Source organism: Dictyostelium discoideum (genome assembly GCF_000004695.1).
Source record: "Dictyostelium discoideum AX4 chromosome 6 chromosome, whole genome shotgun sequence".
Classification (NCBI taxonomy): domain Eukaryota; phylum Evosea; class Eumycetozoa; order Dictyosteliales; family Dictyosteliaceae; genus Dictyostelium; species Dictyostelium discoideum.
In genome coordinates this window covers 2,163,861-2,184,922 of record NC_007092.3, presented here as the reverse complement: position 1 = coordinate 2,184,922, position 21,062 = coordinate 2,163,861, and the positions used below count along the sequence as shown (strand labels likewise).

At 21.8% G+C, this 21,062-nt stretch overlaps 10 protein-coding genes and 1 non-coding gene across 11 annotated transcripts in view; 7 read left to right on the top strand and 4 right to left on the bottom strand.

Moving 5' to 3' along the window:
* Positions 1-289: 289 nt before the first annotated feature.
* On the top strand, positions 290-1,013 carry golt1 (golgi transport protein 1; the record flags this gene model as incomplete). The annotated part of the gene is made up of 3 exons (XM_629400.1): positions 290-308; positions 474-747; positions 890-1,013. The coding sequence occupies 3 exons, from the start codon at positions 290-292 to the stop codon at positions 1,011-1,013; spliced, it is 417 nt and encodes a 138-aa protein (XP_629402.1).
* A 202-nt stretch (positions 1,014-1,215) lies between these two features.
* DDB_G0292818 (Zim17-type zinc finger-containing protein) lies at positions 1,216-2,040 on the bottom strand (the record flags this gene model as incomplete). The annotated part of the gene is made up of 2 exons (XM_629399.1): positions 1,216-1,403; positions 1,596-2,040. 2 exons carry the CDS (start codon positions 2,038-2,040, stop codon positions 1,216-1,218), a joined length of 633 nt encoding a protein of 210 aa, XP_629401.1.
* A 587-nt stretch (positions 2,041-2,627) lies between these two features.
* On the bottom strand, positions 2,628-3,368 carry racL (Rho GTPase; the record flags this gene model as incomplete). The annotated part of the gene is made up of 2 exons (XM_629398.1): positions 2,628-3,202; positions 3,353-3,368. 2 exons carry the CDS (start codon positions 3,366-3,368, stop codon positions 2,628-2,630), a joined length of 591 nt encoding a protein of 196 aa, XP_629400.1.
* A 1,728-nt stretch (positions 3,369-5,096) lies between these two features.
* DDB_G0292866 (oligopeptidase B) lies at positions 5,097-7,924 on the top strand (the record flags this gene model as incomplete). The annotated part of the gene is made up of 3 exons (XM_629397.1): positions 5,097-5,822; positions 5,967-6,233; positions 6,317-7,924. 3 exons carry the CDS (start codon positions 5,097-5,099, stop codon positions 7,922-7,924), a joined length of 2,601 nt encoding a protein of 866 aa, XP_629399.1.
* A 127-nt stretch (positions 7,925-8,051) lies between these two features.
* Positions 8,052-8,451, top strand: DDB_G0292970 (hypothetical protein; the record flags this gene model as incomplete). The annotated part of the gene is made up of 3 exons (XM_629396.1): positions 8,052-8,103; positions 8,142-8,207; positions 8,258-8,451. The coding sequence occupies 3 exons, from the start codon at positions 8,052-8,054 to the stop codon at positions 8,449-8,451; spliced, it is 312 nt and encodes a 103-aa protein (XP_629398.1).
* Positions 8,452-8,785: 334 nt separating this feature from the next.
* On the bottom strand, positions 8,786-8,868 carry tRNA-Tyr-GUA-10. The gene has a single exon. It is a non-coding gene; the product is annotated as a tRNA-Tyr (tRNA).
* A 91-nt stretch (positions 8,869-8,959) lies between these two features.
* On the top strand, positions 8,960-9,596 carry DDB_G0292864 (hypothetical protein; the record flags this gene model as incomplete). The annotated part of the gene is made up of 2 exons (XM_629395.1): positions 8,960-8,982; positions 9,446-9,596. 2 exons carry the CDS (start codon positions 8,960-8,962, stop codon positions 9,594-9,596), a joined length of 174 nt encoding a protein of 57 aa, XP_629397.1.
* A 900-nt stretch (positions 9,597-10,496) lies between these two features.
* Positions 10,497-11,453, top strand: ppt3 (palmitoyl-protein thioesterase 3; the record flags this gene model as incomplete). Its single annotated transcript, XM_629394.1, has 2 exons — positions 10,497-10,987; positions 11,075-11,453. The coding sequence occupies 2 exons, from the start codon at positions 10,497-10,499 to the stop codon at positions 11,451-11,453; spliced, it is 870 nt and encodes a 289-aa protein (XP_629396.1).
* Positions 11,454-12,688: 1,235 nt separating this feature from the next.
* Positions 12,689-14,150, top strand: DDB_G0292860 (hypothetical protein; the record flags this gene model as incomplete). The annotated part of the gene is made up of 3 exons (XM_629393.1): positions 12,689-12,752; positions 12,966-13,426; positions 13,503-14,150. The coding sequence occupies 3 exons, from the start codon at positions 12,689-12,691 to the stop codon at positions 14,148-14,150; spliced, it is 1,173 nt and encodes a 390-aa protein (XP_629395.1).
* Positions 14,151-15,156: 1,006 nt separating this feature from the next.
* On the top strand, positions 15,157-18,803 carry DDB_G0292858 (patatin family protein; the record flags this gene model as incomplete). Its single annotated transcript, XM_629392.1, has 2 exons — positions 15,157-18,624; positions 18,702-18,803. The coding sequence occupies 2 exons, from the start codon at positions 15,157-15,159 to the stop codon at positions 18,801-18,803; spliced, it is 3,570 nt and encodes a 1,189-aa protein (XP_629394.1).
* Positions 18,804-18,951: 148 nt separating this feature from the next.
* DDB_G0292856 (hypothetical protein) overlaps positions 18,952-21,062 on the bottom strand; it is a gene marked incomplete at both ends in the record, with an annotated part of 2,989 nt that continues 878 nt past the window's right edge. The window contains one exon of the mRNA XM_629391.1: positions 18,952-21,062. This exon is cut by the window's right edge and continues 346 nt beyond it. Within this exon, the coding sequence (XP_629393.1) occupies positions 18,952-21,062 (2,111 nt within the window).

Genomic DNA, 21,062 nt, shown 5'->3' with positions numbered 1-21,062 from the left:
TGTGGTTTATTTTTGAGCTTGGGAAATCTTAGGTGGTCACCCTTTTTTTTAAAAAATTTTCAATTTTTCAATTTCATAAAAAAAATAAAAATAAAAATTTAGAAAAAAAAAAAAAAACAAAAAAAAAAAAAAAAAAAAAAAAAAACAAATTCAGCAACACGATAATTCACTTATTAGTTTTCATTTTTTCATTTTTTTTTTTTTTTTTTTTCTTTTTGGCCAATAAAATTAAATATATTTATAAATAAGATATTCGCGTGCTTTAAAATAAAACATATAATAAATTAAAATGTTTACCGATCAACAAAGTAATTATAAATTTCTTTTTTTTTTTATTTTTTTTTTTTTTTATTAAAATAATATTTGTTTTTATTTTATTTTTTTTTTTTTTCAAGTTCACCAATTATTATTACCATAAATTAGTACTAAATAAATACAAAATAAAAAAATAATAATAAATTAATAAATTATAGAAATTGGAGCTATGCTCTCAGCAATGGGATTATTTTTTGGATTTTTAGGAGTTTTATTATTTTTAGATAGAAATTTATTAGCATTAGGTAACCTTTTATTGGTATCTGGTATAGTTTTAATTTTAGGTTTACAAAAAACTACAAAGTTTTTTGCCCAAAAGAAGAAAATAAAAGGAACAATCTTATTCTTTTTTGGTATCGTTGTATTATTAGTAACAAGATGGACATTTGTTGGAATGGTCATTGAAATCTTTGGTTTTGTAAATTTGTTTGGGTAATTATCTTATTACTATTATTATTATTTTTGTTATTATTTTTGTTATTATTATTATTAATTTTCATATCCATTTTTTTAAAAATTTATAAATACTAATGTATTTTTTTTTTTTTTTTTTTTTTTTTTTTGTTCTTTAAAGTGACGCATTCCCAATTGTTATTTCAATCCTTAGAAAATTACCAATAATTGGAAATATATTAAATCATCCATTAGTAAATAGATTACTTCAAAAAGCGGATTCTGGTAATGAATTACCTTTTTAAATAATAACAAAAAATAAAAAAATATAAAATTTAAAACAAAAAAAAAAGATTTTAGTTTATAGTAAAATAAATAGGTTACCTTTATTATTAATTATTATTATTATAATAATAAAAAAAATAAAAATAAAAATAAAAATAATAATTTATGTGTTGCACGAAATTTATACAAAAATGAAAAAGGGATTTATATATATTTGTAATTTTATTTTTTAGGTTCTTCATTTTTATTTGAACTACCAATTAAAACTGGCTCATCAGATTTCTTTTCATCTTCAATTTCATCTTGTTTAAGTAAATATCTTCTAACTGTTTCACCTTTTTCTGCCATAATTTCTTCAATATTTTTGGCATTTTCATAACCTGTCCAACCTAAATTATCAGCAATTGTATCTTTTTTTTTTTATTTTTTTTTTTGTATTTATTTAGATTTTAATTATTATAATAATTATTAATAAAGATATGACTTTTTTTTATTTTTTTTTATTTATTTTTTTATTACTTTATTAAGATAAAAAATAAAATAAAATAAAAAAAAGGAAATATATATATATATAGTTTCTCTTAACTGTTTTAAATACTTACGAATCTTTTTACAACCATCACATCTAATTAAAACTACACCTTTATGATAAGAATGTTTTGAAAAAGTTTTCTTTGAAACGAAACCACATTCAGTTTTTAATTTTGGATCAACGTATGTACATGTAAATTCGATATAATATTTTGGTTCGATTCTAACACCATCAACAACTACTGGTTTAAATTCATTTTCTGTATCTTCACCATGATGATCAATCTCTGCATTTGTAACTGATTCTGAATTATTTGGTTGTTGTTGTTTTTCACAATAAAATCTTTGATTATAATTTTTAAAATTATTATTAAATAATGAACTAATTGGTTTTTGTAGTGGTTGTTGTTTGTATATGTTTGAAAAACTATTAATTATTTTACAATTATTATTATTTTTAATAATTGGATTTTTAATTAAAATTTGTTTTGAAACATTTGAAATAAATCTTTTCATTTTTTTTTTTTTTTTTTTTTTTTAATTTATTTTGTTTGTCTGTTTAATGGGTGGTATGAGATATGTGAAAATTTTCTAAAAATGTTTTTTTTTATTTTTTTATTTTTTTTTTTTTAATGTGAAAATGTTCGTAATATTTTCGTGTACTTTTTTATTTTTAATTATTTTCTTTTTTTTATTTTTTTTTTTTTCTAATCAATAATTTTATTTTTAGAATTTAATTATTTACCATCCCATTTTTTGTAATTGTTTTTTTATTTTGAAGAATAACGAGTTGGGAATAAATTTTATATGTTTTTTTGTTAATTAAATAATTCATTTTTTTATATTTTATATTACATTTTGTGAATTTTTGAGTGCTCTATTTTTTAATACTGAATTAAATCATAGTTAAATAAAATTTTTTTTTTTTTAAAAGTGTCAAATTTGACAATTGTTTTATTTTTGGATATTTTTATTTTTAATTTTTAAAATATTAGATCGATTTGATAATTTTATTTTTGTATATTATTTTTATTTTTTTTTATTTTTTTTTTTATTTTATTTTTTTATTGTTTTTTATTTTTTATTTTTTATTTTTTTTTAACTTATAAGATTATACAATTGTTTTTTTCTTTTGATTTTGAAATTTCAATTTGTCTATCTTGATAAACTTTAATTGCTTCTTCAAAAACTTGTTTAACATTTTTACCACTTACAACACTACATTCAGTGAAAGCTTTAGCACCAATTCTTTTTCTCATCATCATACCTTCTTCATATGAGATTGGAGCTTGTTGTTTCAATGCTAAAGTTTCACGAGTTGCTTTATCATGCCTCAAATCATTTTGTGTTCCAACTAGTATCAATGGAATTTCAGATCCGGTATATAATTTAATCTCGGAATACCATTTATCATAAACATTAGCATATGATGGTGGATTTATTACAGAATAACATATTAAAAATAAATCAGTATCGTTATATCCTAATGGTCTTAATCTATCAAAATCTTCTTGACCAGCTGTATCAAATAATCCTAAATTATAGGCTTTATTTTGAAACATATATAATGTACTAAAATTATCAAATACTGTTGGTTGATAATCTCTAGGAAATTCACCTGATGCAAATGCAATTAATAAACTTGTTTTACCAACTGCTCCATCACCACAAATTACCACTATAAATAATAATAATTAAATTGTAAAAAAAAAAAAAAAAAAAATTATAAAAATAATTATTATTATTATTATTTTATTTTTTAATTTTATTTTTATTTTATTTTTTTAAAATAAACTTAAAATATTTGGTAAAATAAAATTTTACTTACTTTTTATATATTGCATTTTTTTTAGAAAATATTTATTTCATTAGTAGAATGGTTTTATTATTTTATTTTTTGTGAATTTATTTTCAAATCTAAATTACTTTTTTTAAAATTTTTTATTTTTCATGAAAATACAAAAAAGCTATAAAAAACAATGGTGTTGTTTTTATTTTATTATTTATTGTTATACTCTATATTTTAAAATAAAAAAAAAAAAAAAAAAAAAAAAAAAAAAAAAATAATATAATAATAATTAAATAATAATTAAAGGTAAAAAAATTGAAATTAAAGGTAAAAAAATTGAAATAAAGAAAATATTACTGATTGGTTATGATGATATTTATAATGTTTGATTTTTAGTGTTTTTTTAATTAAAAACTTTTTAAAAATGTATGAAAAATTATATTTGGAAAGTGGGAGATTCCTTTTTTTTGAATTAAAAATAATACAATAAAAAAAAAAAAAATAAATAAATAATAATAATAATGACAAATAATAATTAGTATTATTAATAATTAAATTAAAAAAAAAATACAATAAAAAATACAATAAAAAAAATAAAAAAAATAATAAACTAATATTAAATAATAATATTATTATTAATAAAAATATATATGTGTTTGGTTTATTTAATTTTTATACAATATAAAAAAAAAAAAAAAAAACAATATTATGTGTTGTATATGTAATTTTTTGGGGGGTGTCTTATTTTTATTTATGGTGATGTTTTAAATTTCATGATAACAATCAAAATGTGTGAAGGAATAAATTTAAATATATAAATAAAAAAAATAATTAAATAAATAATTAAATATAAAAATTAAAAAAATTAAAATAAAAAAAAATAAAAAAATTATTCGTATGTTTTGATTAAAAAAAAAATTATTTAAAAATAAAATTATATTCTTAATGAAAATGTGACCCAGTTTATTTATTGTATAAATATATTGGTATTTATTAAAATAATATTATTATTATTTTATTTTAATTTTTCTTTTCTTTTTCATTTTTTTTTTTTTTTTTTTTTTTTTTTTTTTTTTTTTTTTTTTTTTTTTGTAGTGTTTTTGTTAATGGGGGTGGGGTGAAAATTGTGGTTTAATTTGATTTAATACAAATAGAAATATGGTGTTAATAATAGTAGTGGTAGTGGGTTATAGGTGGTGGTTTTGGTTTGAAAAAATACAAAAATTATCACATTGTTAATTTATTTTTAATTATTATTTTTGTTTAATTTTTTATTTTTTTTATTTTTACTACAATTATCAAATTAAGTGTGGTTAACCACACAACTTAAAGAATCAAAGAATCTTTTTTTTTGATAGTCTATTATTAAATATTTTTTCATTTTCAAAAAAAAAAAAAAAATAAAAAAAAAATAAAAAAAAGATTCCAATTAATAAATTTCCATATCGGAAATAAAGGTATAAAAACTAGATGATAGTGTGGTTGCACCATAAATATCAATTCACAAAATAATAAGAACATATCTCAATCATTTTTTATTTTTTTTTCTATTTTTTTCATTTTTTTTAATTTTATTTTATTTTTATTTTTTTATTTTTTTTTATTTTTTTTTCATTTTGAAAGAAATTCTTATTTACATAGCACAGTGCACCACCCTTCCCCAATTGAATTAAATCTGACCTAAAAATAAATTTATTTAAAATTCACTGTTTTTTTGTGTGGGTGGGTGATTTAGTGTGAATAATTAAATCTTTGGGGTGTTTTTAAAATATATACATTCAGTATGAAATCTTTCAGAGTTCAACCTTTATCATCAACTTTGGGTGTGATTAATCAATACAATTTGTTAAATTCATACACATCAAAAAAAATAAATTTCACACAAAAAATTAATTATTATAAAAATAATAATAACAATAATAATAATATATCTTTAAAAAATTTATCATCATCTCTTTTATTCAATAGTAATAATAATATCAATAAAATTAATAATGATAATAATAATAATATAATAATATTAAATTCATTATTAAAAAGAAAATATAGTTCTAGTATTGTTAATTTACTTTCAGATTTAAAAGAAAAGATACTTGATAAAGTTGAAAATTTTGAAGATAAAAAAAAAATTGATTTTGATTTTGGATTGAATAAAGGTAATTTAAATTATTATTTAGAAAAAGTATCAATACCTAAAAAATCATTACCACCACCAATTGCAGATCAAAAACCATATTCATTAGAAATTCATGGTACAACTTTAAATGATCCATATAATTGGTTAAGAAATATTGAAGATCCAAAAGTATTAAAATATATTGAAAATGAAAATAAATATAAAGATAAATTTACAAAATCTTATATAAGTCCATTATCAAGAAAATTAAGATCAGTTTTTAAAAGAGTATTTATTGATCATCCAGATGAAGATGAAATCATAAATGGTTATAAAATGATTATAAAAAATAAAAATTTATTCCGTCAAAGAGTTTCAGATGGTTATACTCAAGTATGTTTATTTTTAGTAAAAACAACTATATATTATAATAATAATAATAATAATAATAATAATAATAATAATAATAATAATAATAATAATAATAATAATAATAATAATAATAATAATAATAATAAGACTAATAAATAAAAAAAGTTATTATTATCAGATGGTGAAAAAATAGCAGGATATGAAATAAATTTAAGAGATATAATTGTTTTTAGATTTTCAAGGGATAATTCATTTTTTTCATTTGTTACAGAAGTTGATAGTAGTGAAAATAAAGTTTGTATAATTAAAAAAATATCAATTCCAGGTGCACCAGTTGTAGATGTAATTAAAAATTGTAGTTCAATTGAATGGGGTAAAAATAACGATTTGTTTTATGTTGAACATGACCTTGTTTTTCATCGTTCTCATAAAGTATGTAGTAATTTATAAATTTAAATAAATAAGTTTAAAAAAAAAAGGTAATTAATTGTAATTTATTATTATTATTATTTTAGATATTTAAAAAATCAATTAAAAATAATATTAAATTAAATGAAGAAGAAGTTAATCAATCTGAATTAATGATATATGAAGAAAATCCAGCTTATTATTTAGATATTTATGTTCCAAAAGATGGTGAATATATATTTTATTTATCAAATTGTAAAATATCAACTTTAATTTATTATAATAAATTACATGATAATCCAAGTGAACCAATAACATCGAAATCGTATAAGATTATGTTATCAAGAGTTGATAATTTAGAATATTATGCAGAACATAATGGTGATGAATTTTATATATTTGCAAATGCAAATAAGGGTGATTTAAATATTTATAAAGTTAAGGATACAATTGAAAATGGTAAATTTCATGATTTAGAATTATTTATACCTTCAGAGGCTCAATCAATGATAAAAGATGTTGATATGTATAAAGATTATTTAGTATTGAATGATTTACACAAGTTTCAACCAAGAATTCGTATAATTTCTAAAAATGCAGAAACAAATCGATTTGATAAATCTTTAGAAAAGATTATAACATTTCCACATAAAATCATTGAATTGTCAATGGGTGTTAATGGGGGCTATGAAAATAATGAGCATTTCTTTTTATCATATTGTACACCAACTCAAAATGTAATTCGTACAAAGATTTCCCTAAAGGATGGAACGATTACTATACTGGGTGAATCAATTGAAAGAGGTCCTCTAACTATAAATCCAGACGCTTTTGAAACTGACATACTTTGGGTACCTTCAAAATCAGATCCGTCAATTAAAATACCATTATCAATTTGTTACAATAAAAAAGCAGTCAGATTCGATGGCAAAACACCATGTGTACTTCACGGATACGGCTCCTATGGCACTGTCTATTCTCTATTGTATAATGTTGAGGATTTGCTTTTGATGAATGCTGGTTTTATTGTTGCAAGGGCACATGTTAGAGGTGGTAGTGAGTTGGGCAGAACTTGGTATAATGATGGTAAACTTTTGAATAAGAAGAATACTTTCTCTGACTATATCGATTGCGTTGAATATTTATTTGAAAATAAATACACAAGTCCAAATTATTTAATTGGTAGAGGTTCAAGTGCTGGTGGATTGTTAATGTGTAATGTTGCCTTGACCTATCCTCATTATTTCAGTGGAATTATCTCTCAAGTTCCATTTGCCGATGTTTTAACCTCAATGTTAGATGAATCATTGCCTTTGACAATTCATGAATATGGTGAATGGGGTAATCCAAATTTGGATAAACAAGTTTTCAACTATATCAAACAATACGATCCATACATTCTTTTAGATGATCCAAATATTCAATCATCATTAAAATCTTTACCAAATCTTTATATTACATGTTCAACTAGTGATTATCGTGTACCATTTTGGCAACCATTAAAATGGGTTGCTAAATTAAGAAATAAATTAAAATCTTTAACACATGGAGATGATAATAATAATAATAATAATAATTCTCCACTCATTTTATTAGGTATTGATGATGATTCTGGTCATTTCGGTCCAAATGATAGAAATTCATTAACTAAAAAATGGTCATTTGATTTAAGTTTTATTTTTTATTCAATTAAAAAATCAACAAATAAAAAATAAATAATAAAATTAAAATTGTTTAGAAAAAAAAAAAAAAAAAATATATAATCAAAAAAGTGTTAAAAAAAAAAAAAAAAAAAAAAAAAAAGAAATGGCTTTTAGAATTTTTCATTAATATTTTGTAAAAATGGTTTGGACATCCCACTGCACATTTTTCATTAATATTTTTGCAATTCAAAGTTTTTTTTTTATTTTATATTTTATTATTAAATAATAGGAATAAATTTTCAAAAGGTAAAAAATAAATATCTGAAAAACTTTAAAATATATTTATATATTAATGGTTTTTTAAAAAAAGATAAAAAATAAAAATAATAATGTTAAAAATTTTAGTAACTATTTTAGTGATATTCTCATTACTATCAAATTTGAATGCAGTAAATGGAGATAAAATTGGCTGTATCGCCAAGTGTGCTAATGCTAATCCAGATTATTTTAAATTTTGGGCCATTGGACACAGTCAATCAGACAAATTAAATTGCAAAAATATCAATGAAAAATGTGCAGTGGGATGTCCAAACCATTAATAAAAATGATTAATTAATCAGTTTTTTAAAAACATTCATATAGGATTATTTGTTTTTATAAAATAAATTATTGTAAAACCTTGGACTCTATTTATTTCGATTATTACCACCAGAATTTTTTTTTTTGTTTTTTAATTATTATTATTTTTTTTTTTTTTTTTTTTATCAGTGATATTATTATTAGTGATGAAACTTAATTTGTTAATGTATGTCGCTTATTTATTCATGAGGTTTTTAGTAAATTTCAAAAAGAAAGAAATTAATATTATAAAAACTTGTTAAGCTGTTTGATTATGGAATCGAACATGCGCCGATTTGGTGTCCATATAAAAAGTCCGGCTTGCCAGATTCGAACTAGCAACCGATTGATCACTATTATAACTACAGTCAATCGCGCTACCATTGCGCCAAAGCCGGTTTGATGAAATTAAAATTTTTTTACCCGAAACCGTTCGTTTGATGGTGGCCATGCACAAAATGTTTGATTGATAAAATTATGATTAATTAGATGGATTGGTCAATGGAGACTATGTTTGGAAGCAATGATTTTGGAATACAATATACTTTTCAAGTTAATTTCATAATTTAATTATTTGTTTTATAGAAATTGATTGGATATATTGAAAATTTTTTGAATTTTTTGTTTTTATATTTTCTAGTTCGAACTCCATCAATTTTTATCTCATTTGATCAATCTTATCAAGATATTTCTATTAGTACCTTTTTCTATCCACAGATCCTAAATCCAAAAACTCACACGTACCACACATTAATTTGTATGCATTTGAAAATGAAGGATTTTTAAATTGAGGGAATGAAGGAATTTGTAAACCCAGTTTACTTATCCAAAGTGTCAAGAATAAAAGAAATATACCAAAAGCATTCCATTCTTTCATACAATCTCTGTCAATTCGATTATTTCTTTTGATATTCATCACCAATTGGTCATGACACCCTTTATAGATCCAATTTTCCGATTATGAATATTCAAAAGGAAACAACATAATGAGCTTTACAGAGGTAGCAAAAGCTCAAACATCACAGGTTCATATGGAAGAGGAATTGGTACGATTCATCAAAAACTACCCGATCAAATAGGAGTTTTTAGGACAACTCCAAACTCAAAAAGAGTATTCAAAACCTAGATAGGTATCCTCAAAGGTTTTTTATTTTAATTTTATTAACCAATGTTTTTCCGTTAAAGGAATTAAAAATAGGTTTATTTATGAATTTTTAATTTTTTAAAATAAAATTATTAATTTGGTTTGTATTAAATAAAGAAATTATTTTAGTTTAGATTATCTAATTCAGAATTTTGATTTTAAAATTTTATTGAGTAAATTATGACACACCAAGAACTTGGGCATAGAAACATAATGACATTAATAATTCATAACATCTGTATTTGGATTATAAATACACTGTTGGTTTATCCTTTTAAGAAAAGTAAACTATAATTAATAGGTTAATTTATGCTGTGTGAGTTTTACAATTATTATTTTGATTTACCTAAAACAGAATTTTAATTTATAAAATGATGTTATTTCTATTATTAATACTATTGTTTTGGAAATTATATAATTGAGTATTTTAATAGTAGTTGGGGTTTTTTTTTTTTTTTTTTTTTTTTTTTTTTTTTTTTTTAAACCAAACTAGATTAGTGAGCACTGATTCTGGAATACAAAATACTTTGCAAATTTTTTCAAAAAAGAGCCTATGAGGAGGTAAATTTTAAAAAACCAGTGCAAATTTGCACTTTTTTTTTTTCAATCATAACAAAACCCACCAAAAAAAAAAAAAAAAAAAACCACACTAAAAAAATTTTCGAACAGTCACAAAATTTTATCAAACTTTTTAAAAAATAAAAATAAAAAAAAAATAAAATTTTAAAAAAAAAAAATTTGATCAAAAATTTTCCTTTTCTTTTTTTTTTTCTTTTTTTTTTTTTTTTTTTTTTTCGAATATATAACCCATCACTTTTTGTACTACTAATATCTTGTTGTATTTATTTACGAGGAGTTAGCAAGAGATAGGAGAGATAGAGGATGAGAATTTTATCAAGTTTAATTTTATTAATTGCTTTAGCAATTGCACTTGTTAGTGCCACCAGACCAGTTGTATTAATGCACGGTGTTACAACTGGTAAAGAATCAATGGAACCATTAAAATCTTGGATTGAAGAATCTATTCCAGATATTTATGTTTTAAATGTTGAAATTGGAAATGGTGCATTTGATTCAATTTTCACTACTATGGATTCACAAATTGAAGAATTTGCTCAAGTTGTCCAAGCCGATCCAAAATTAGCAAATGGTTTCAATTTAATTGGTTTCAGCCAAGGTACTTTAATTGCTCGTGCATTCGTTCAACGTTATAATAATCCACAAGTATACAATTATATTAGTTGGAATGGTCCACAAGGTGGTCAATTCGGTACTCCATTTGTTAATATTCCATGGGTTGATAAGGTACTTGGTACAATTCCATATGAAAAAACTATTCAAAAGAAACTTTCAGTTGCTGAATATTGGAAAGAGTATTTAAATAATTTTTAAAAAAAAAAAAAAAAAAAACTACCAATACTAATTAAAAAATAATTATTTATATATTTATGTATATATAGTCCACATAGAATTGATAAATATCTTGAAAGATCAATCTTTTTAGCAGATATTAATAATGAATATCAAGTTAAAAATACAACTTATAAAGAAAATCTCACAAAATTAAATGCTATGGTTCTCACTTATAGTACAAATGATAAAACCATCATTCCAAAAGAATCTGGTTGGTTCAGTTTTTATGCTGATGGTAGTGGTACAGAAGTTGTTCCATTACAACAACAAACACAATACTCTGAAGATTGGTTAGGTTTAAGAACTCTTGATGAATCAAATCGTCTTTTCTTCTATACCACAACTTGCACTCATCGTGATCACCCAATTGAAGATTATTGCAAACCATACTTTACAAACTTTACTTTACCATATTTACAAAACTAAAAATATTAAAAAAAAAAAAAAATAATATTCAATACAGTTTTACAATAATAGTAATAATGTAGTAATACACATTTTTTTTAAAAAAAAAGAAAAAAGAAAAATGAAAAAAAAAAAATTATATATACTATTTTATAATTTAAAAAAGGTTATAATAATAAATCTATCCTTTTTCTTTTTATTTATTTTTTTTTTTTTTTTATTTTTTTTTTTTCATTTCCATTCAACCACAACAACAACAACAAACACACTCAATTTTGAAAAACATTTGAATAAAAAAAGTGAATAATGAAGAAAAAAAAAAAAAAAATGAATATCTAAAATTAAAAAATAAATAACTAAAAAAATATATAACTGCCAATAACATTAAATATTTATCTTGGTTTGGAGAGATTTTTAATTTTTTTTTTTTTTCAATCATTGTGAAGATATTTATTGGGAATTTTTTTTAAAAAAAAAATAATAAAAATAACGTCTCTAATTATATATGTTTTATTCCTTAATTATATAAGAATATTTATATATAAACTAACCTAAAAAAAAAATTAATTTCTAAGATGTGGTAATTTCTTTATTTTTAGAGAATATCTTACACACATAAAATAATTTTTTTTTTTTTTTTTTTTATTTTTTTTTTTCAAACTAATTATAACATTAATTTTTTTATTTAAATACATTTAAAGTTTTTTTTTTTATTATTGATTTATTTATTTCTTTATTTTTTTGTTTTTATTATTTTTTTTTCATTATTAATATCTTAAAAAAAATTTTAAATTGATTAATCAATCTCCAAATTAAATTATTTATTAATAATAAAAATAAAAAAAAAAAAAAAATTAAAAAAAAATTATTATTAACACAAAATCATACCACATTTGCTTTTATCGTGCAACCTAAATCTCTATAAAAAAACATAGATTTCGTTCTATTTTTCTTTTCTTTGATTGGAAAATATCTAATGTAAAATTTTATATTTTTTTTATTTTTATTTTTTTTTTTATTTTTTTTTTCTCTTAGAGTTCAAAGTCAGCCCAAAAACTAACCAAAATTTTCCTTTTTTTTTTTTTTTTCCTTTTTTTTTTTTTTTTTTTTTTATTTTATTTTTTCTGCAATCTATATATTTTTATAATTATTTGTATCACTACCATCAGTACCACTTCATTTTGTAAAATTTTAAATATTTTTTTTTATTTTTTTATTTTTTTTTTTTCCTACAATCCTAAATAAAAAGTTTTTAAATGGGTAACAAACCATCAATAGAAACCAAAGCAAATATTAAAGATGGTTTATTAACCTTTATAAGTAAGATTTTATTTTCTTTTTTTTTAATAATTTTATTTTTCTTTTTTTTTTTTTTTTTTTTAACTTTACACGAATCCATTTTCGAATATTTTTTTTTTTAATCTTTTTTTATTTTATTTTTTAATTTTTTTTTATGCCATTCCCACCAAAATAAATTTTCTAATTTTTTATTTTTTTTCTTTTTTTTTTATTTATATATTTTGATCCAAAAAGTATTAAATTGCGAAAATTCATCAGCATTCCCAGGTTATGCAGAAAATCATGAAGAGGTTATAAAGATACATGATGGTCATAAATTAACAGTTAGTGTTGATTACAATGGAAAAACCGAAAAAGTATCATGTGACTATTATAAAAATTCAGTTTGGAATAAGGGAGTAATTCAACATGAATTCATTCAATCAATCAATATATGTACAATTAAACTTGGTTCAACTAGTCCAAAATCACCAAAATATAATGATTTCATATTTGATATTGGTCAATACAATCAAGGTGAAATCATCAAACTCTTAATTAAAGATGTTAATAGTTCATCATCACCAGATAGTAGCGGTCAAACCACAATGGATGGTGCCAATCCTCAACAACCTGGTCATGATTCCGTTATTTTAAATATATTATTCACAACAAATTTAAAAACATTAAAAGAATCAAATTCAATTATTAAACCTGTAAGTATATACCATATTTATAAAATCACAAACATATATATATAAATAAAATATTAATCACAGCTTTATTATATAGACAAGAAATTCAAATGACCATTTATCAATTATGCAACCATTTGATGATCTTGATAATGGTGATATAATTTTATATTCAGGATCGTCACCAATTTCAGAGATAATTAGGGACAGATTTTATAGACCATGGTCACATGTTGGTGTTGTTATAAAGACTTATCCATTTATAAATCATATTAGGGGTGAGGAGTTATCAGAGGAGCCAGTACTTTATGTTATGGAGGCAGTTGGTAAAGAGACTATTAAGGACCCATTTAGAAAGAATCAAGTGTTGACTGGTGTGAATATATTCAATTTGAAAGACCGTATTAAGGAATATGAAGGTTACAATGTACAAGCGATTCGTTTAGCTCAACCATTCAATGAGAGACAAAAAGAGAGATACTTAACAAACTGTTTCGAAATGCATGGTGCTCGTTTACCATTTGATGTTTTTCAAGCTGCAATTCTCTTATTGGAGAGATTAAAGAAATGGAATTGGACAAGTGATAGATCTGTATTCTGCTCTGAACTTGCTACAATTTGTTTATATAGAGCCGGTGTTTTAACTGATTGTGAAAATTGTCCTTCAAATACTGATCCTGGTGAAGTATCTGAATTCATTTGCTTTAAAAATTCTCAAATTTGTCATTTAAAATATGATATTTAAAATAAAATTTTATTTTTTTTATAATTCACATATTTATTATTTATATTTCTGTCTAATGAAAAAAAAAAAAAAAAAAAAAAAATTTTAAATTTAAAACGATATCACAATATATATAAAATAAATTAAAAAATATCCAATCCTGATTCTTAATATTTTAAAAGATAATTTTCTTTTTTTTTATTTTTATTTTTATTTTTTTTTTTAATTTCTATTTTTAGTTTTTATTTTTATTTTTATTTTTTTTTTTTATTTTTATTTTTTATTATTAATATTTTTTTTTATTTTTTTTTTTTTTTAATAATAAATGAAATCCTTTTTTTTTTTTATAACCATTGTTATTACTCTTTTAAAACATTAATGTGATTATTAATATTAATTATTCTATTAATATTTTTTTATTTTCCCATTTTTGGTTGTGAATGTGGTTTTTTGATTAATTTAAAAATAGACGTTGCCAGTGTTTTTTCTGATAACGCTGTTTTTTTACAATAAAAGTGGGAAAATGCAAAATAAAAAAAAAAAAAAAATAAAAAAAAAAATATGAAAAAAAAACAAAAAATTTAATTTAAAAAAAAAAAAAAAAAAAAATTAGTTCATATACAACAATTATTTTTTTTTTTTTTTTTTTTTTTTTTAAACTTTATTTTAAAATTTAAAATCTCTCTAATTTCAAAGATAAACAATAATTTTATAATAAATAATAAAAAAAAAAACAATAACTATAATAAAAAATTAAAAAAAAAAAAAAAAAAAAAAAAAAAAGAATAAAAAAAAAAAAAAACCTTAAATAAAATTTATATTCACATATAATAAAAATAATAAATAATAAATAAATAGATAAATTAAAGAAAGAAAGAAAGAGAGAATTAAATAAAATTAAATAAACAAATAAATAAAATAAAATAAAATAAAATAAATAAAATAAAATAAAATAAAATAAAATAAAATAAAATAAAATAAAATAATAAATAAATTAATAAATAAAAAAATAAATAAAATAATTAATATGTTTAATGAATTTATAAAAGTGAATGGTAAAAATGGTCAATTATTTATAACTATTGGAAAGTTTATATCATTACAAGTTCAACCATGGATGGCAATGATGATAGGTGTATTTTTAATAATAGCGGTATTTAGAGTTTATGAATATATATCATCAGGAGAATGGAGGAATAAAAACACTACAAATTTAAAGAGACGTAAAGATAGTATTGGTGATCCACTATTAATGATTAGGCAAATGATTAATACTAAACCAAAAAGATTTAATGATATTTTCCCAGAAGAGTTAAAAGAGTTGGCAAAAAGAAGAGTGAATGTATTAAAAGAGAAAGATCCATTTCAAATCTCTAAATTGTTTCCAGCATATGCTCTATTAAATTCCTCAAAGAGTTCATTCAATAGAAAATCTAATCTTGCAAATTCTACCTCTTCAACACCACCTCTTGCAAATAAAAAATCAAAGAAATCTCAAGTTGTATTTCATACACCACAGCCATTAAATTCAAGTTCAATCATAAATGAACCATCACCATTATTCCTTTCACCAAATAATATTATTACTACTGATGCTAATGATACAACAACAACAACAACAACAGCAACAACGACTTCAACAATTTCAACAAATGAAATTAAACAATTAAATAATACAAACCCAAATAATAATATTAATCCTCAAATTAATAATAATAATAATAATAATAATAATAATAATAATAGTGGAGGTGGTGATTTTAATAAATTAAATTATAATTCTACCCAATTAAAAATTAATACAAGTGTTGGTATTGGTAATGTAAATAATATACCAGAAACTTATGATAATGATGATAATAATGAAAATAGTAATAAAAATAAAAAAGTAGATAGAGTTGATGAAAAAGTGAATAAAGATGAATTATTACCAAGTCCTCAATCATTGCGTAGTACTTGGAATGGTGCATCCAATGCAAATTCATCAACAACAGCAAATAATACAACATTAAATGAATTACCATTTATTGAGGATTATTCAGATGATGAAGTATTAGATTCAGCATCAACATTATCAGGTATAAGTAAAAAGAGTGATAATACTATAGGATCTACAAGTACAATAGGAACTACAAATACAACAGGAACGAATAATACAACCACCACAGCATCATCATCATCACCATCCTATTCAACATTACATAATAGTGGATATAATCAAAAGGTAACCCCATCAGTTAATTTTGGATTAGTTGGATTAGCATTATCAGGTGGTGGAATTAGATCAGCAACTTTTAATTTAGGATTACTTCAAGCATTATCAAAACATAAATTATTTAAAAAGATTGATTATCTATCTACTGTATCGGGTGGTGGATTCATAGGATCATGTTTAATATCATTATTAAGTGAGGGTACCTATACGACCGAGTGGCATAATTTCCCATTTCATTATGGTAGAGGATTAAAAGAGGGTACACCATTAACTCATTTAAGAAGTAGCGCAAACTATTTAGCCAATGGTATTTTCGAATTCTTATTATTTCCAGTATTGATTCTACGTGGTATTGTTTTAAATCTAATTTCAATATTTCCATTTGTTTGGGCATTACTATTGTTTGAAAGATACGTTCCAGTTCAATTTGGTGAAGGTTATCATGTTTCATTAAGAATAGGTTGGAATCTATTAATTCATATTATCATTTTCCCAATTATTTCAAGACCAAAAGTTACCATACCGGTATTGGTTGGTTTCGTCTTTTTCTACTATGGTGAACTTTCAAAGTATTTCTCAAAAATTTCAAATATCGATTTGGGTATATCAATAATGTTACATTTATATTTAAATTTCCCAATGTTATTCAAAAAGGAAGGTAGCAAAGTTTGGTATGATCGATCATTTGGTTGGTTATTTATAGTTTTGATTGCTGGCGCATTCGTTGAATCATTACCTTTAATAGAAGTGGTTTATACCTATTATTTTGGTGGATCAAGTTCAACATCATTTAGAGTTTATCCATTGATATCATTGTTTGCATTGATATTAGCAGATTCCTTAGCATTCACTCTATTGACAAATCCAAAACTTTCACCTTGGAAACGTTTAGTATTTCATATTATAGTTAGTGTGATTGGTCCAATTCTATTGATTCTAACTTATTTGGAATTAAGTGTTTGGTTAGATTCAAGTTGTCCATTGTTTGGTATTGGAAATGGTATGTGTTTTTTCATATCATTATTAAGTTTCTTTAGTTTGGATATAAATGAAACATCAATGCATAAATATTATCGTGACCGTCTAAGTAAAGCATATATGTTTAGCATCAAGAATGGTAGATTTAGACCTTATGGTGGTGAGAAAATTTCAAGATTAAATAGAAGATCCGTTGCACCCTATCTTTTGGTTAATACAACTTTAAATTCAGTTAGTAATAGTGATGGATTAGAGTTACCAAATTCTCGTGGTTCAGATTTCTTTATTTTCTCTCAACATTATTGTGGTAGTGAATCGAGTGGTTATAGATCAACCGAACAAATGGAACGTTTAGATAGAAGATTAGATTTAGCAACTGCCGTCTCAATATCTGGTGCTGCCGTTGGAACTAAAATGGGTACTGCTACAATTCCAACTTTGGTCATGTCATTGGGTATCCTAAATATTAGATTGGGATATTGGTTACCAAATCCACTTGGTATCTTTCTTAGTCATCCAGTATTGGGTAGAGTATTTTATGGTGGGTTTGCATGTTATCATTTAGTCAAAGAATTTGGTTGGACTCCAATGACAAGTAAAGATTGGTGTATCAATCTAAGTGATGGTGGCCATATCGAAAATTTAGGTGCTTATGAATTAATTAAACGTCGTTGCAAATTCATTATTATCAGTGATTCGGAAGCTGATCCTGATATGACATTCCCTTCAATGGCTCAGTTAATGAGATTGGTTAGAATCGATTTTGGTATAAATATTCAAATTAATTTAGATGATATTAGAAGATCACCTACAACTGGTTATAGTAAAAAACATTGGACTGTTGGTAAAATTATTTATCAAAAAAAGAAAAGTGGATTTTCACATGATACTCATAATTATCATCATAATGAAAATGAAAAATCAAATAAAACTAGTAGTAATAGTAATAATAATAATAATAATTATAATAATAATAATAATCAAAATAATAATCATCAAAATTCTTATGAAAATGATCCACCATCAGGAGAAGTAGGTTATATACTTTATATTAAATCATCATTAACTGGTGATGAAGATGAAATTATTAAAGAATATCAATCTCAACATCCATCATTCCCTCATGAATCAACAACTGATCAATTCTTTACAGAGGCTCAATTTGAATCTTATAGAAGTTTAGGTTATCATATTGGTGGTTCTTCATTGTTTGGTCCAAAATATAATCGTCTATTTGATGGTGAGAATTTACAAGATTTCTTTGAAAAGATTTATTTATCTTGTAATGGTGAATTACCACACGTAAATATTAAATTATTTTTTATTATTATTTTATAATAATATATATACTAATAGTTACTATTTATTAATTCATTTAGGGTTGGAAAGAAAAAACTGATGGTGTTGGTACAAAATATTTTGTTCAAGAGGAGCATAATAAACAAACTTTTATGGATCCAAGAATAAATAAAAAAGTTTAAACTATAGCAAGTTTAAATTTTAAATCGATAAAAAAACAATAACAACAACAATAATAATAATAATAATAATAATAAAAAATACCTTTTTTATTTATTTTCTTTATTAATAATTGTTTTAAGTCTTTTTTTTATTTTTTATTTTATTTATTCAGTCTTCTTCATTATTACTAAAGTTATCGATATCATTATCACTAAACTCATAGTCACCATCATAACTAAAGGAATTATTTGTTTCAAAAGAATTTTGAATTTCATTAGATTCTTCATCTTCTGGAGTTGTGTTTTCTTTTGGTTTTTGTTCATCACTTTTAAAGAAATCAATAAAATTGAATGAATAAAATATATTATTATTTGGAATTAGATTGTTTTCAAATATTGGATAACCAAAATTATTTTTAATTTTTAAATATTTTATATTTGAAAATTGTTTAAAAGAGAGAATATTAAATATTTGATTTAAAAAATCTTGAATGAAATAATTATTATCATTACCAATTTGTGTGATATTTAATATAATAATTAAAGATGATAATGATTTTGCACATTGGAAAATTGATAGTATTTTCTTTAGATCAAATGAATCGGTGTTGAATTGAATTTCTAATTTTAAAATGTTATTGAAATTTGGGTTTTTGAATTTCTTTGAAATTAGAAATTCATCTAATGGATCTGTACCGGATGATTCATGATTCGGATCCCATTCTTCAATTAATAGAATTAAATGACTTGGAAATTGTATACTTTGAAATTCTTCAAAAAAGAACATACCTATTGATACCATCATACTTTTGATTTTATCTTTTAAAATTAATGAATGTTCACCCTGTAGTGTATTTTCTTTGAATAAGTAGAGAAAATCCAATTCTGGTATATAATTTTTAAAAAGAAAAATTAAATGAATTTCAAAATTAAGGTTTAATAACAATTCAAAATTTTCAAATAGTGAACCAGTTGTTAATGTTAATATTAATTTCTTTGAGTTGGTAGGATCATCCCTTTTTTGAGAAGAAATAAAGAATTTGAGTAGATAAGGACTTGGTTCAATTAAATTTAATTCTAATATTTCCAAAGAGTAATTTAAAAAATTTTTGAGTATTTTGTTGGAATATTTTGAATCTATTGACATGGTTGGGAAGTTGAAATGATATAGATTTGATTCATCATAATTCACTAAAGAAGTCTCTCTATATGAATCGTAAGAAGATTCATTAAAACTTTTTATTTTTAAATATTTACATGATGGCAACAACAATGAAAATCGGTCCTCTTCTTCAATACAATTATACTCAAAGTTATCAAAGATTTCAATTGGTCTTGTGACACTATTATTCATAATTGATCTACATATTTCAAAGAATTTCCATGATACTAAAGAAACTTGTAATTTACACCATTGACTTGTATTTGAATCTTCAATTAAAATTTTTATTATATCTTTAATTAAATAAAATGGTAATTTTTTATAATTGAATTCATTAATTGTTTTTATTATTTCTGTTATATTTAATGAAGAGGAAGAAAGAGAAGAAGATGGTAATAATAAAGTACAATTATTATTATTATTATTATTATTAATACTATTATCAATTGAAGGAATGACGAATGGAAAAGATTGTAATTTTAATTTAAAAATTATTGAATCATTACAATCATTTGGAAATAATGGTAATAAAAATGTAATGATTTGATTTACATTTAATATCATAATTAATTGATGAATTATTGATTTTAAAAAGGTATATCTTATTGGAGTACCAGTGATTGAAACATTTTTAAAAAATTTGTAAAGTTGGGATTCAATTGATAATTTACTGGATATGATATTATTAAATGTTTGAGAATATAATTGTAAGTATTTGAATACTCCAGATGATGAATTATTTATAATTTCAAGTAAAGGATTTTCAATGGCTTCGAAAATGTATGGTTTAATTGCTCTATTATCTTCATTCAATTGTTTTAAACAAAATTCTGTATTAATAAAATTTTCAGGTACCCTTTTAATAATTGTTTTATCTTTTAATAAAAGTTGAAATAGTTCAATTGAAACTGGAAAATTTGAATTAATAATAGCTTCATTACTTAAAAACTTTATAATTGTTTTATCTCCAATTGATTTAATTATCTTTTTGAAGAAATCAATTGAAAATCTATAATTTTTTAATAAAATTTTAAGGATTTCTAAATAAATTGGTTTGTTGATGTATTTCTTCTCAATTGTATTATAAATTTCTTTATTAAACTTTATTTGAATATATT